This window comes from Athene noctua, chromosome 2 (assembly GCF_965140245.1).
Source record: "Athene noctua chromosome 2, bAthNoc1.hap1.1, whole genome shotgun sequence".
Classification (NCBI taxonomy): Eukaryota; Metazoa; Chordata; class Aves; order Strigiformes; family Strigidae; genus Athene; species Athene noctua.
This window is the reverse complement of record NC_134038.1, coordinates 47,044,493-47,059,470: the sequence shown is the minus strand read 5'-3', so window position 1 is coordinate 47,059,470 and position 14,978 is coordinate 47,044,493. Positions and strand designations below refer to the sequence as shown.

At 38.9% G+C, this 14,978-nt stretch overlaps 1 protein-coding gene across 9 annotated transcripts in view; it reads left to right on the top strand.

Annotated features, from left to right (window-relative positions):
- DTNA (dystrobrevin alpha) overlaps positions 1 to 14,978 on the top strand; it is a 188,962-nt gene that overhangs the window by 118,632 nt on the left and 55,352 nt on the right. For all 9 annotated transcript variants that reach the window (XM_074898999.1, XM_074899006.1, XM_074899007.1 and 6 more), the window contains 3 exons: positions 7,328 to 7,413; positions 8,961 to 9,115; positions 13,459 to 13,564. In XM_074898999.1, the coding sequence (XP_074755100.1) occupies positions 7,328 to 7,413; positions 8,961 to 9,115; positions 13,459 to 13,564 (347 nt within the window). The remainder of the gene's footprint in view (positions 1 to 7,327; positions 7,414 to 8,960; positions 9,116 to 13,458; positions 13,565 to 14,978) is intronic.

The window sequence follows — 14,978 nt, the reverse complement described above, 5'->3', positions numbered from 1 at the left end:
AAGACCTGGAGGTGATGAAATTCATGTTGTTTATTACTGCATGGGACCTGTATTACAAAAAGGACAAGTTTGAGATAGAGTGAGCCACTTACCTTAATGAGTATACCGTGTATACATACTACAGTTTCTGAATAAATAGTCATCAACCTGTACTGTAACATTTGCAGTCCTAAAAAACAAATTATTGGAGAACAGTGGTTAAGTTTGACAGATGCAGATGACCTATTGCGTCCTATGGTTTACATTTTGAAAATTCACCAGCGGAAAACACTGGCCATGACACATTAAAATAAGGATCCTGCCCCCTCCCCCTCTCTCTTTCCCGTCCTCTTGCTTGAGGGCCGTGATGCTGGGTGTCATTGAGCACCTTTTAGAGCCAGACCAGCCAGCTGGCTCAGTCACCATGGCAACGGGGAGAAAAAGTAGATGTTCCACATGATGAGGCTGCACCCAACCTCCCCTCCGGACCCTCCAAAGGGAAGAAAAAAAAGCCAATCCATTGTGAAACTGTAGCCTTTAGGAATACTTTTGTCCCCTCAAGGGCAGTAAAAGAAGGAACAGGCATCTTATTTGATACCGTTGTGGCTGTAACAAGAACACTAAAGGACGGTGAATTTGGCCAGATGCATGCATTGCTGCATGCTGAAATCAAACTGCTCCCCAGCTGGTAAACACAGGGAAAGACCCAGGGCTGTGGAAGCAAGACTTGCAATAACATGCTTGTTTTGTAGCTCACTGTAAAGGGGTAAAGATCTCAGCTAGACATCAAGGCTACTTGCAGCAAAATGAAGGAGAGGAATTTACTCCCCAGTAGGGAAACAGAGAATGTGCTTAAAGGGGTAAGGTTTTGCTTTCCCCGAAAACATCCTGTGTGCTGTGGGTTGTGACCTGTTTCTGGGCTCACATCAGGCCCTCCCAGGGCTGAAGAGGCTGTGACCCTCACTCCATTTGCCAAGCAGCAACTCAGTCTGTCATGCTGCCTTTGAATGGGGTGCAGAGGGTGCACTTCCCAGAAGGACAGAGACACCCAAAGGACCCCCAGGAAGTCTCCCAGCCCTGGCGTCTGGGATAGGGACTGGCTGCCTATCACACCATTTTAAATGCACCAAACATCTGGGATGAGGTTTAGGTGCAGTCTGAGATACCTAAGTTCAGGCTTCATGGAGATGTGTGTTAACTAGATCTCTCTTTACTGTAATGGGAGTTTGGACACCTATCACAGATACAGACATACAAGTTAAGCCTCTGATTCTCAGAATGTGCCCTACTCCTTAGTATGGTTCAGATTATTGAAGTTTTGGGTCAGGTGTTGGTTTAGCAACCACTAGTGGTCCAGATTTCCCTGTTTCTGGGAAACAGAGGGAGGGAAGTGGCTCTACATGCTACAGGGACAGTGAGAGCTGCTGGGGTCTAACCAGAGCTGATGTGTCTGCTTCCCATGTTGCTCCCTTCCCTCCCCTCCCCTGCACTGCAGCAGAAAGATCTTTCTCTGCTGAAGACTTTAAGTTGGTAGAAGAAGGAGCAAGGTGTTTTCTTGTGATCCTATGCTCAGAGGGAAGCAAAGCATTGCATGGAGGGGGAACTGTGAGGCAGGATGAAGTCTTTTTCTTGTTCTCCCCCCATTTATAGAAACTGGACAGTTAAAACTAAATTGCCTGCAGTCTTCTCTGATGAAAAAAGGGGTTTTACCAGGTGCATGAATCATACTGAAATCATGACAGTTACCCCTAAAATAATCCTGTTATCTTTGATCTGGCTTCACTCCTCTATTCCTTCTGATTTAAGGAAACAGTTGGCCTGCAGAAATGCTATCCAAATTTCTAGGTGACTACTGAAGAATTATTTTTCATGTTTATTAATGAACGTTAATGTGATCACATTTGATTCTATGAATGCAAACAACAAGAAAAAAAACACCCCAAAACCCTAAAAAACCCAGAACAGCTTTCCAAGACCAAATAGCTCTTCAGTATAAATGAGAAGGCTGTTCTAAGTGATCATGGATGTTTTTGGTGTTTGTGGCTGTGCAGAGAGATGGCTGCTCCGGCTGTACTGTGGGCAGGTCCAGAAAAGGTTGTGCAGTATCTCATGCCCTGTTTGAAACACAGAGAGTGGAGAAATGGAGCCTGCAACTTAACATATATGAAAGGACCACAAGGAACAAGTTAATATGTGATATTAAATCTAATAAGCCAACCACTGTCTCATTTATTTAGTTCTAGTTAATATGTACTGCTCCACATGTACTGTGCTGGCTGTAGTTACTGTAAGCTTTAAACAGAGCTTCTTGCTTTGTTTATCGCCTGTTGAAAACTTCTCAGGTTTCTCTGCCCTCTGTCAGGGAGTATTTCCCCAGGTGTGCAACACCGATGTCTTCTCAGGAGCTAGAACCTGACTAGCAAAACTTAAGAGGAACCACAGTGCAATGCCATGGCATGTGGGCCAGCTTGCCCACTGCCTGTGCTGAACTTTCATCCCAGTTTTTTTACGATTTTTTCATGGCATTGGGGATTCATTAGGCCTACAGGTAATTGTATTTCCCTGTGCTCAGTCCTGAAGGGAGAAAAAAGTTGGAAAAAATTATACTGTATGAGATTTCATGCGACGCTGAGTGTGGTGCTCCTTCATGCTAAGCCAAGACTAAAGTGTAAATTTACAAAACTGCAAGTCAGTAAAATCAAAATTCACAAACAAAAATGCTGTTCCAATTAATTTGCTGTTAGTGTGTGAAAATCAGCATCATGTGGTAGAGGACCCCAACAGACCAAAACCAATGAGCAGAATGAGGTGGTCAGACTTTAAGAAATCTGGACAAAAACATGCCTGATTTGTGTTTTCAACTGCACATTAAAAATGAGTAATAGCTTTTGCTTCAGGGTCTAAGGTGATGAAGTGGCTTTATGAAATAATGGCATACTTCCTTCACTGGCACACAAGTACTATATAAAAAAATGACAAGTTCAAACCTCTGAAAAATTCGTTCCAGGCCAGTGTCAAAGACTAGGTGGCTAGGTAGAATGTCAGCCTCATTCAATCGAGCCATTCCCAAAAAGATTCTTCCTAAACAGACTGTAAAATATTCTGTGCTAGATTATCTTCGGCACTGACTCAGTACTGCAATACAGCTATTCTTGCTGCAGACTTTAACTGACAAGAAAATAGCTGATTTTTTTCTGTCCCTTGACACACCTGTCCTATGAATGGAGCTGTGAGCTCTGGGCTATGAAACAGACCCAGTCTGGCTGGAGGGTCTTGACTTCTACAAACAAAAGAATAAATATTCGTGCCCTTATTTAATCAAATGCACATTTGAATCATACTGAGTTCAATACATAAAGATGTTCAGTATCTCTTTTGGAAGTGTATCTGTCTATTCAGAGCTGTGAAGTGTTTAATTCCCTCTCTTCTCCACCTTTGGTAATCACCGAAAGTCATACAGGGCAGCCAGCTTTTACCAAGGAAGTCCAGAAAAAAAATGCATTTCAGGTCATTATGCAATTTGCTCTCCTAAATGAAAGAATTTTGCTTGATTCCAATAAAATTTCCTCTCTGAAACCTGTTTGTGAAAATGGGAATTTGTAGTTACAGCCTCTGACATTTCAGAATTTGCTACCCTAAATAAAGTGAGCAGTAGGAGGCCCACAAGTAACCAAAGAAGTTTCATTACTTTTGCAAAAGATAACTTAAAGCATCAGGGAAGCACCACTCCATACCTAGTTAATGAGAAAAAATTGTCTCGATCTCCATTTCATGGGACACATTTACTATTTCTAAAGATGTGATATTACTTCTTTATAGCTTTCCTCATCATATGACTGTCTCAGTATGGGTATTGCTAGAGATCCTGACAAATGTCAGTGTCACCCATTTGGTTCTACTCTCCTTGCTGACCCAAAAGGCACATTCAGACCCTGGAGCTGGACTTAACCTCGTATGGTGTATGGATTTTATCAGGCAGTCTGTAGGGCTTCCTTGCTCTAGGGAGAGCCTGTCTCTCTGCAGCCACGCAGTTGAAGAGTAAACCTTCTGCTCTGTTCTGGTGTCCAAAAGCATGTGTTATTTTTTGCCCTTTCTTCCCCAAGCAGCAGGAAATATCCTTAATCCCTGTCCATCACTCCCTTTCCTGAGCACTCCATCCTGTGTTGTTGCTAAGTGCACATCAGCTTCAAGGTTTGCTTTTGCCATCATTTATGCTTCTAGTGCTTCTCGTGCTAGGATCTGAAGAGTAACCTCAGTAAGAGAGGTGCCATATAAAATCAAAATATTTTCTGTCCTCTCCTATTTCCACTAGTAAAATTTATATCTCTTTGCATTAGGCAACCTAAAGCTTCTTTCAGGGAGCTCCGACTTCAGTAGAGATCTTTATGCTGCTGTGAACCACTGCTTCAGCATTTACTTTTACACAGCAAACACTGTGAAGCCCCAGTGCTGCCAGTCAAGGGCATCTGTAGTGCTTAGACATAGCTTAGGGCACTTCTGGATGCAAATTATATTGGTGAGTCTTAGGCCCCATTGTCCTGTCCGTTCATCAGTCATATATATTTATATATGCATCTGTGTATATGTATGCACAGACACACACATTCATATATATATTTGAAGGGCAAATTGAATTTATACTGGCTCTAATGATGCCTTTATGAATACAAATGACCAATACAAAATACAATGTCAAAACTAATCAACTCAAACAGAGAGATTGAAGAGATAAATGAAATCTTTTCATTTCTGTTCCTCTGTTCTGTAACTGTTTGAGTATGGGAAAGGCCAGTGGCTCTGGGCTTGAAAGCTGAAAGCGAGTTGATATGTGTCTGCCATTCAAGAATATAATCCTATTAGTAAATGTAACTAAACCTAGTGGGAAAATTAATTTAAATCTGAAGCACTTCCGCATGGGCTTTAGTTTTTCCTCTGATTCTTTCATTGCTTTTTAAGAATTCCATTGCTTCCACTTAGCATTTATTTCTCTTAAGTATAACAATTCTCTTAAAGGCAGGTGAAAACCTCATGATGGTACAGTGCAGAAAAAGTCCCAAAGGTCTAAAGGGTAGCACACACAAAAAGAATACAAAATGGCCAAATTTTCAGCGATAATAGTGCTAGGTCCTGTTTTACACAAATCAGAATCCAGTTAATGAAAGATGGAAGTACAGAAGACTGGAAATTTCTATACTGTGAATTTAATCTTACAAAGCCACTCAAAGAGAACACAATGTAACGAAAAAGAAAAAAAGTGCACGAAAGCCATCATTAAAGAACACAGTAAAAATTTATTTCTTAAATACCAAAGTAGTGAATTTTTTTTTTTTGTCTGTATCTCTAGTTGATTTTCTGACAAAAAGGATTTTAAATGAGTGTAAAGAATATTTAGAATTAATATTTAAAATCATGGGTCACACTGATGTAGACTAAATCCAATTCACCAAATTTTAAAGATTATTAGCTAGCCAAGCTTAGGGAACTGACTCATTTTCTAAAGTCTGAGGGACTTAAATGAATGTAGCAGTGAGGCATGTAGCATGCTTTAATGTACTAATATGTGTATACCATTCATGTCTACTGTGTATGTATATGTTACTGTATTAGTCAGGTTTGGGCTTAGCAGAGAGAGAGAGACAGTCACAGGCTCTGTGTCTTTACAGAATCAGTTTATCTTTTAGTTCTGATCAGACGCAATTTTTTGCATTAGAATTATGACAGTCAGCAGGGTAGTTTCAGAAATATTGATTAACAGTTGAATTTCTGTATATTGCTATTGCCAGTGCAGTTAGACTTATGTAAGACATAATTATGTATATTTTAACAGAAAGTCTCTTATAAGTGTAATGTTCCCTGGTAAAGACTGAAGGTCACAGAAACTCCACTTCCCACAAATGACTTCAAACTTTATTATCTGGTCCCATCATTAGCTCTATTGGTAGAATTTAGAGGGAGACATGGGTGCCATTTTGCTAAACTCACAAATATTAGCTGACTGTCTTTTTTAAAGCATGATGACAACATGTTCTCACTGATGTCATTAAACAGGCATATGGGAAGATATTTAATGCTAAGGAGTTTGGACGACAGATAAAAGTTGCTCCACTGTGGACTCTTACTGCCTTATAGTATGACTCTGAGAGTTTCAAGAAAAAGCACATTTCAGCATTAGTATGCCAAAAAAATGAACATAAAAAAGCAGATGAATTTATGAGATCATATTAATTCTCATCTTTGGAAAGGGACTGAACGTTACAGCATTTTTGTTCTGCCATTCCTGTCAACACTGGGCCTAGTTTTGTGTGAACTGCGGGAATAGGTCTTTTAGGAGCTAAGAGTGCCTTGCAGTGTGTGAAGTCATATATTACTCATGCAGCTCGAATATACCAAAGTTTCTATAATGGCAGGTAATCATTGGGGACCATTATGACCAGAGAGGGAGAATGAGGATAGCAAGAGGAGCAATAAAGTTAAGCCATTGTGTGCTTCAAGACAGTTGAAGGAAGAATTGGCAATGTGCTAAAAGTGAACAGAGCATCCTGAGAGTGAAGTATATCGTCTGATCCTTCAAGGGAGAAGAAAAATTCGTTTATTTTTACCTGAAAGTGACTGGACTTACAGTCACTTACAGAAAAAACTTTGGGTTTTTGCCCCAAGGCATAGTTCTGCGTGCATTTGGGGTTTAATAGCATTATGCATTTTAAGTTAAAAATAAGAGAGCTAGGCACAGCGTCAACTTTAACAAGCCAGGGACAAGACTCTTCTATATAGCACAACAAACATCCTTTGCTCAATCTGGATGCAAATATAGTCCCTGATTTTCAGCAAAGTCCTTCTTAAAGGTTCATGAGAGTCAGTTGTATCATTTAAAAGGCAGTTGTCAGGACTTACTAACAGGTATAGTATGCAGCTTGTGCAATCATGTTAGCCCTTTCTGCTTTTTCACTTTTGTTCCCAGTGTTGATTTTTGCACTTATTTGCAATCTTATAGGGACAGAAGATACCCGGTACGCATAGGATAGGGAGACCATGAGTGTGATAAGTGCCTTCCTGTGCTATTGTAGCACAAGTAGAAGGAATAATCGTCGCCTTAGTGTATAATGAGATAAACAGTTTAATACTGAGCTTCATGTACATAATAAATCTGTTCTGAGATCTTTACAGAATAATGTACTGATGAGTATTCCCACAAAACAAACTTTCATTTTAAAGGTCTTATTTCTTTGTATGTCAATCCACATATAGTGTGCATTAGAGTATGTTATTTCGGTTATATACATTTTAAATGGAAAGAGGTCCATATTATAAAATGGACATTAAAATATGTCTACTTTCTGATTTTGAACAGGGAAGGACATGGTAAAATTTCTGTTTTTGCTGTCAAAATGGCCTTGGCAACTCTCTGTGGAGGAAAGATCATGGACAAATTAAGATGTAAGTCTTTTGGGTCACATTTTTTAACCTGTTAATCATTGTTGTACTTGGAGAGATAACATTAAAGGTAAGAAAAGAGGGAATTAGGATAAGTTATAATATCGTGGCTAGGTTTGGGATTTGCACTATATAGATCTCCAAGTAAATCCTGCTAAATGTTTGACTGAACTTCACACCGGACTTCATATTTATGGAGGCAGATTGCATATACTGAGATTCCAATTTGTGGATTTTTTTTTTCCTTTGGAATGATTGAATTCAGAGTACAGGTAAGTACCTCAAATGTTCAACATCATGAAGCATCACTTAGCAATTTCTTCAGACTTTTTTTAGTAACATCTCTCATTTCACACTTAAAAGTACAATATATTTATGCACTATTTATATTTCTTCCTATAGGGAACATACTAATTCCCTCTATTTCAGAGAACAGATTTCTCATTTCACAGTATTTATTCCCAGTTCCCCAATAGCCAAGGCATAGTTTACTTGTAGCTGCAATGAGAGACTTTCTGTTTAGTGCTGTGATACCTGTAGCTCAGGTCCAGAACACCATTTTCCAGACTTTTTGACAAAAGGATTAATGTCAGCTTTCAGTTTCCTCTGAGTCTTCTACCACTGCCAAAGAAAATTGAGTTTGCAAATTGTTGTGGATTGGAGTAGACAAGTAGAAATCCCAGGTGCTAATTTAGTCTTCCAGATTTGATGGCATTTTTAAATATATTATTTCTGTGTAGAAACTCAAATGCAGATTGAACTTAAATTATAAATTATAAATTGAACGCTTTGTTCCCTAGGCTGCTTAAAGAAGAGGAGCAGGGTTGATCCAGCGGAAGGCTGGAGTATGATGCTCATGTTTCGGGTCAGCAGTCCCAGGGTCCTATTGTCAGAACTGCCCTTCAGGTTCCTGGAAATGAAGCAGCTGACATGACACCCTGAAAAATTACAAATGTTCCTTAGTCTGTGATCCCCTGATAAGCTTAGGATAATTTTAAACAAGGGGAAAATTAAAGGCTGATAAATATACATCTCTGCAATAATAAAACTGATATTTTTATACATGAACAAAAAAGCAAAAAACAGAGAAGAGTCAAAAGTAATGCATTTGAAAGAGCGTCAGTGCTTTGTGTGTCCAAAACAATAACAACTGACTTAATGAGCTCATTGTTGAGATTTAGATTTGACATGGTAAACTGGCAGTAGGCAAAAAGCTGATGTTGCGTAGCTTGTCAAATTAGATCCTTCTTATCTAATTAAATTACTGCCTCATGCCATGCATCAGACTGTGCTTAAAAAAATGACCACACACAGTGAAAAAAAGCAGGAATATTTTAATATAAAAATCTGCTTCTTTTTTATATGTAAATCATTATTTTTGTTTTCTATTGAGGTGGGTTATAATTAAAGATGCCATAATAGTGGAGGGTTCCATAAGCATAACATGTTGGTTAGCACTTCTGTTTCAAATCAGATGATCTTAATTCAGAGCAAATTTGTAGCTCTCACTGAAACTGCCGTTTCCTTTTCTTGTCTTTTCTCCCCCTCAGATATTTTCTCAATGATTTCCGACTCCAGTGGAGTGATGGTTTATGGCAGATATGACATGTTTCTGCGGGAAGTTCTCAAGCTGCCCACGGCTGTTTTTGAAGGGCCTTCATTTGGTTATACTGAGCAATCAGCAAAATCCTGTTTCTCACAACAGGTAAATGAAGAGTGAGCATCCAAGAACACAGGTTCTCACTACCCCTTAGCAGGCCAAGACTTTCTTCCTTTCTTACAGATATGTGCATATTCACCCAGGAAACACATGGCTGGGTGGAGGGGAGGTCCACTTCACTAATTGCTGGCATGTAGGTTAGCTAGTCTCTATAGGTTCCCCATAAAGCCACGGAGGATAGAGAAGCTTAGTCAAAAATGGATTCAGAGCAGGATCTTAACTTACTGAATTAGGGAGCATGAGGACCCTAACTTCCTAATTTAAGCACCTAAGTTAGATACTTATATTTAGGTGATATAAATACCCCAAGACATACAATCCTCCACTCCAGTTAGTTGGCTTTGCTATAAGCATGTATGAGACTAACTTCTCCATACAAAGCTCAGCTCCTGCCAAAAAATCAAACTATATGTTTTCCAGATGATGGTGTACACACAGAAGTTTATGAGTGAGAAGAAAATTACCTTAAACCTTTATTGAAAATGGGAGTCAGTAGGTATTAGAAAATCCCTCATCTCTTAGAGATGAGATCAATGAGAGGGTCAGGAAAGCAATGTATTGATGAGATTTTTCCACAACTCGCCAGACTCTGTAGGTGCACCGAGTACAGTGCACTGACTGCAGCTAAAAGCTTGCACTTTAAAAGATCCCATAATTGGGGCTGGTTTTCCACTTCTGTAATGGAGAAAGAGATAATTCCTCTAGCTCTTCCCATATGTCACACTGTATAATTCCATAACTATAAAGTAAGGGAAGGTGCTGAAACTGGAGAACAGTTACAAATAAAGTGGTATTTTCTTTCTCTTTATCCTTCCATTCACTAACTGAATACTGTTGAACAAATAAATTGAATGGAGCAGGAATAGTGTCATTTTCGTGTAAAATAGGGTCTCACTTTTTGTTTTCTCTCAGTTTCATCACTAATCAATAGGCACTCCAGTCAACGGAAAGACATTGTTGAAATTCATTTATTGAATCATCTTCCAAATCATTTTAAATGGCAATATTTGCATATGTGAAACTAGTCTTGTTTCACAGAGGGAGACTTAAGATAGCACTTCATCTTATGTTGAAGAATTTACATAGTGAAGTGACTTCTACTAGTTTTGTATTCAAATAATAAAAAAGTGCTCTTGCATGGCAACAGGGCATTCAAGCTTTGTATGTTGGACATGCTACTATTAGATGAAAAAGCAATTTCTTTCCTTGAAAAAATGTCATTCAGGCCTCATTTTCAATCTGAGCAGCCATCAGAAATTGCACTTTCATTGGCATTGCATTCAAATGAGGGGACCAAATGTGATAAGGTACCTTAAGAAACAGTCTCCAAACAGGCATTAGATGGTTTAGTTCACAATCTCCACTTAAAGCTAATGAGAATTAGTTCTCTGACTGATGTAGGTACACAGCAGATTTACAAAACTGTTGTTTTGCATCTGTAGGCAGCCAAGTACTCTTGTAAATCTAGTCTAATATTTCACTTAAACTCAGTTTATGTAATTCTCATTATGTCCTCACTAGGGATGAACCAGAGTTTTGAAACAAGACTCAAAACAACATACCCTTATGACACTGTGATAAATGATATTTACAGTCTTAGTCACACCGTAGATCGTTCTTTCACTCTCTCATATTGCACTTAGCATTATCAGAAGTTGATGCCTTGGGATAAATTTGGCACTCTTGCTGTTGTTCTCAGTCTGGATGACTTTTGCTTACCAGAAGCCTTTCAGCCCCCTGATACATAGATTCATCAATTTCAAGAAACAAAAAAAATTCTGGGAATGATCTTCTGCTCATGGTGTCAAATCCATTTCGGTTTGCATCTGAAAGGATTTTTCCTATTGCAGAAATGTTTTTATTATTCCCCATTGTACTGGTTTATTTGATCAAACCATGTATTTTCCTCTGTCTGTGAACCACTGCTAGATTGAATGGCTATTCAAATAGAAACAACAGTGTTTCCTCATCAGCAAATTTATGGAACAGAAATACCAGAGCGAGTGACTTAATATTTCAGAATACAAAGCTCTGGCTCAAAAAGGAGTTTTATCACCACCATAGGTAGGATTCATATGACGTTATACTTTTAAAAGTGTTGCTATTATAAAAAACACTTTTTATTTCTCTTTTTTTATCCCAAACTAAAAGGATAGACACTAACTTCATTTTCTTAGCACTTGGCTAAGTGTTATTCCACAAACCTAGACGCCATCTGCATGTATCATATATTTAGAAAACAGCTTTCAGTTTCAACTTTCCCAGCAGATGAAACAAAAATGCAGGAGAAAAATATGCCTTTTAAAATGTATGGAAATTGCTCTGCTGGTGTCCTTTTAAGGGACACTGCTCTCTCTAATCCATAAAATCAGTGACCACCAGAGTAGTTCAGCCATAAAGCTGCCAGTGAAGCTAAGTTGCTTTATTTGGTGCAAATCAGGTTTTAAATTATAGCTGCATTCAAAAGCCTACTACATTGTGGAAGAGTTGTTCTCGTCTCCCCATCCATTTGCTTCTTTAGACCGGCTGCCAGCTTATCTGCCTTCAAGAGCAGAGGGAAGACTTAAGCCTACTCAGCTCTGCAGTATGGGGCACTGGAGGACCTTTCTTTTCTCCTGCTCTCATTTCTGCTGCAGACAGCACAGACATTTGCTGGTGACATTGGTCAGCAAAGCCAGGCCAAACATCCACAGCAGATCTCCAGAAGAAAGATTGTTTTCTGTGATCTGATGCTTATAACATAGGATGCCTTTTTGAGAAGTGGTTATCCACTCTCCATGGGTGGAAAGATCATTCATAAAACAAGCAGGTGGTAGTTGTTTGATTGGACTTCCATAGTGTAGGTATTGTGGGAAAAGATAGTATTTCAGTGAGATTTAGAGCTCACATTCTGGCTGTTTCTGTTCATTAAAGAACCAAGACCATTTTCCCAACTAGCCTGAAGTATTTTCTCTTCTCCTAGGGACAAATATCTTTATAGATTTCCCAATATCTTGCAATATTTCAGCCCTGAGACTGTTACAGAGTGCGATGTTTTCCACTGATCACTCAGTGTATAACAGAAATAATGATTTTCTTCACATCTGATGGCAGTTGTATATAAATGCAGCACAGACTCTCCATCTGGAAATCTCAGCTTTTAAAAGCATTCCACAACACACAGAGATGATACATGTCACTGCATAGCTGCTGTTTTGCTTCCTCATGGGGTAACCACAGTTCTTTAGCAAGTTAAAGCAGTAGCTTATGCAATCAGATATGAAAATTTAGCAATCCCTTTGGATATGGGGATGCTACTTAAATATGTATGTCTACAAATTATATCTGTACCCAGTCTCAACAGGGCTCAATATTTTTGCATCTTAATTTTATTTTAAAGGAGGGCTTAGTTGCTGATTTCTTAAGGTCTGTCTGTCCTTGACCACCCAGTAGGTGTGTACTTTAGTACTCACTTAGGTATCCAGTATATTACATAGGAAAGAGCATGTATTTATGATGGAGATATGTCAGGCTGAAATATCACCTACATGTCTGAAAGAACAAATGAACTAGGATTTGTGAGGACTTTTTCCAGACACCTAATAAATGTAATGCCCTAGATTACATTTTTTAAATAAACAGGGATATTTTCGAGTTTAAATTGCTTTGAAAGATAAAGAGGAATAGATCTTTAAGAGCTTACAGGTGTGGAGAGTTTAGGAACAGTTGTAGTCCTCGAGTGTATGCAAACACAACATCCCACAATCAGAGCTCACCCATAATTAGTTACCATCACTCAACAGACTAATATAGTTTCTTAAATTATAGTAGCACAATTGCCTGTGATAGTCTGTCCTTACCTTATATATGTTTTGAAATTATACTCCCTTGTTATTTTCTTTCATTTTCTTTGTTGGAGTACCATCAGTCATTCTTTGCAGTGAGTTTTCATGTGAAAATTGGTAATGCATAGTGATACCCTGCATGCACTTGTACTCGTTATAGGGTACTCAAAACACATGAAAACATGAAGAGTTGAATGCCAACCTTATTCACAAAGCATCTTCAGGCAATGACTTTTAGAAGAGAGTCTTGAAGTGAGTGGGAGCTAGGTGTCTCTAACCCAGCCTTGTGAAAAGGACTGCTAGTCATCAGTAGTATACATTGGAACTACTAAAAATAATCTGGAAAGGCTTTGCTAGTATCACTTGTTCTTTTTAGTAAACCAGGGCTACAAGGAAACAGTGTCTGGAACTTGCTCCCAAACATTTCTGTAAGGACAGGATAAAACCATTTTGATATGTCTAACTACTGATTCTTTGTGCATGTTTGTTTGCTTGTTTGAGCAGAAAAAAGTCACATTAAACACTTTCTTGGATACTCTCATGTCTGATCCCCCGCCACAGTGTCTGGTGTGGTTACCACTTCTGCATCGACTGGCAAATGTTGAAAATGGTAAGTAAGAGCTTCTGCCAAAAGGCAGTTACAAAAGTAAAAAAATGGTTTTGTAGGAGCTACTGTACTGCCTTTGTGTACTGCCTTTGTTGATTCCGTGTGTTATTTTTACAGTCACTGGTAAAATATTTAAAGAATGCTGTTGGTCATTTGGCCAGGAATGTGGCTTAATTTTTGCTATGCTCAGGATATTATCCTGATCATCTCCTCTCCTCCTGTGCTCTGGATAAGCAAAGAGCAACAGGACTTGGTCCATTCACACACTTCTATTTGGTAAACTATCAAGGCCACAACTTTTATTAGCTATGACATATGGCAGCAGAGAAGGAACAGCTTGGCATTTTCCGTTCATGCAGCATTCTTGGCAGGAGATGTCCAGTGCAGTGCAAAATACCGGCCAAAAGATCCTTATGAAGAATCTCCTAAACCTACACTGCCAGGCAATATACTCTGAAAAGGAAGTTCCAGATTCATCCTTATCCTTTGTTTGTGTGGAAGATGAGGATTTAACTGTGAGATGCCTTTTTCTCCTCAAGGGTTCTTTTTCCCCAAAATGAGTAGATCACATTTTAAGACAGGAAGGGACCATGAAGATCAATTCTTTTGATTATTGCACAGTGTATGTTGCATGTCCCTGGATAGTAACATCTTCCTCAGCCTTCCAACTTACTGAACACCTGGGGAAAAGTTCACAGACTCACAGATGTACCAGATCTTCTACAGAAACAGTATATGAAGGTAGAAGGTGCTGGCCACGCAGAAAGTGCAGGGGCAGAGCTAGAAAGCTCGTGCATTTCATCTCACTGTGTACACCACTAAATTGCAGCCCACAAACTCTGTCCATTTCCTCATGTAGTTCTGGAGGAGTTCCCCAGCTCCAATGCAGCTGGCTTCTGCTGTCCAGAAGGACTAGCACTGTTAGTATTAAGTAGAAAAAAAACATGAGACAAGAAATGCCTTTTTACTGTCTTATGATCTAGGTGTACTTGTTTGTAATGTGGCATTTCTTGCTCATGATCATCAGGAGGCAGTGATACTGACAGTTATTAATCCAACACTTTAAATCTAGGAAAAGGAAGAGTTAAAAATGGAGGAAGTTTTTACAAAAATTTTAAAATATTAATTTATAAGATAAATAGATCTTTTGTAAACAATTTTACAGCCCAGTATTTTGTCTTAGAGGTTGTTGTGTAAGGGGCTTATTGAGTATTCTTGTGTTGTTGCTCCCTTGAAGGTTTATCTCTAGCATAACTGAAGCTTTGGGATGCTGTGGGGTAAAAGAAGCCAGGGGAGGGTGGCAGGAGGAAGATAAGATCATACATACTCATCCTGCTAGGCAATAGAAATATTTATACTATTTTCCATCAAAAAAAGGGGGCTGGTGGAAGGGGCAGTGTGCAGCCATTTTTTGGTG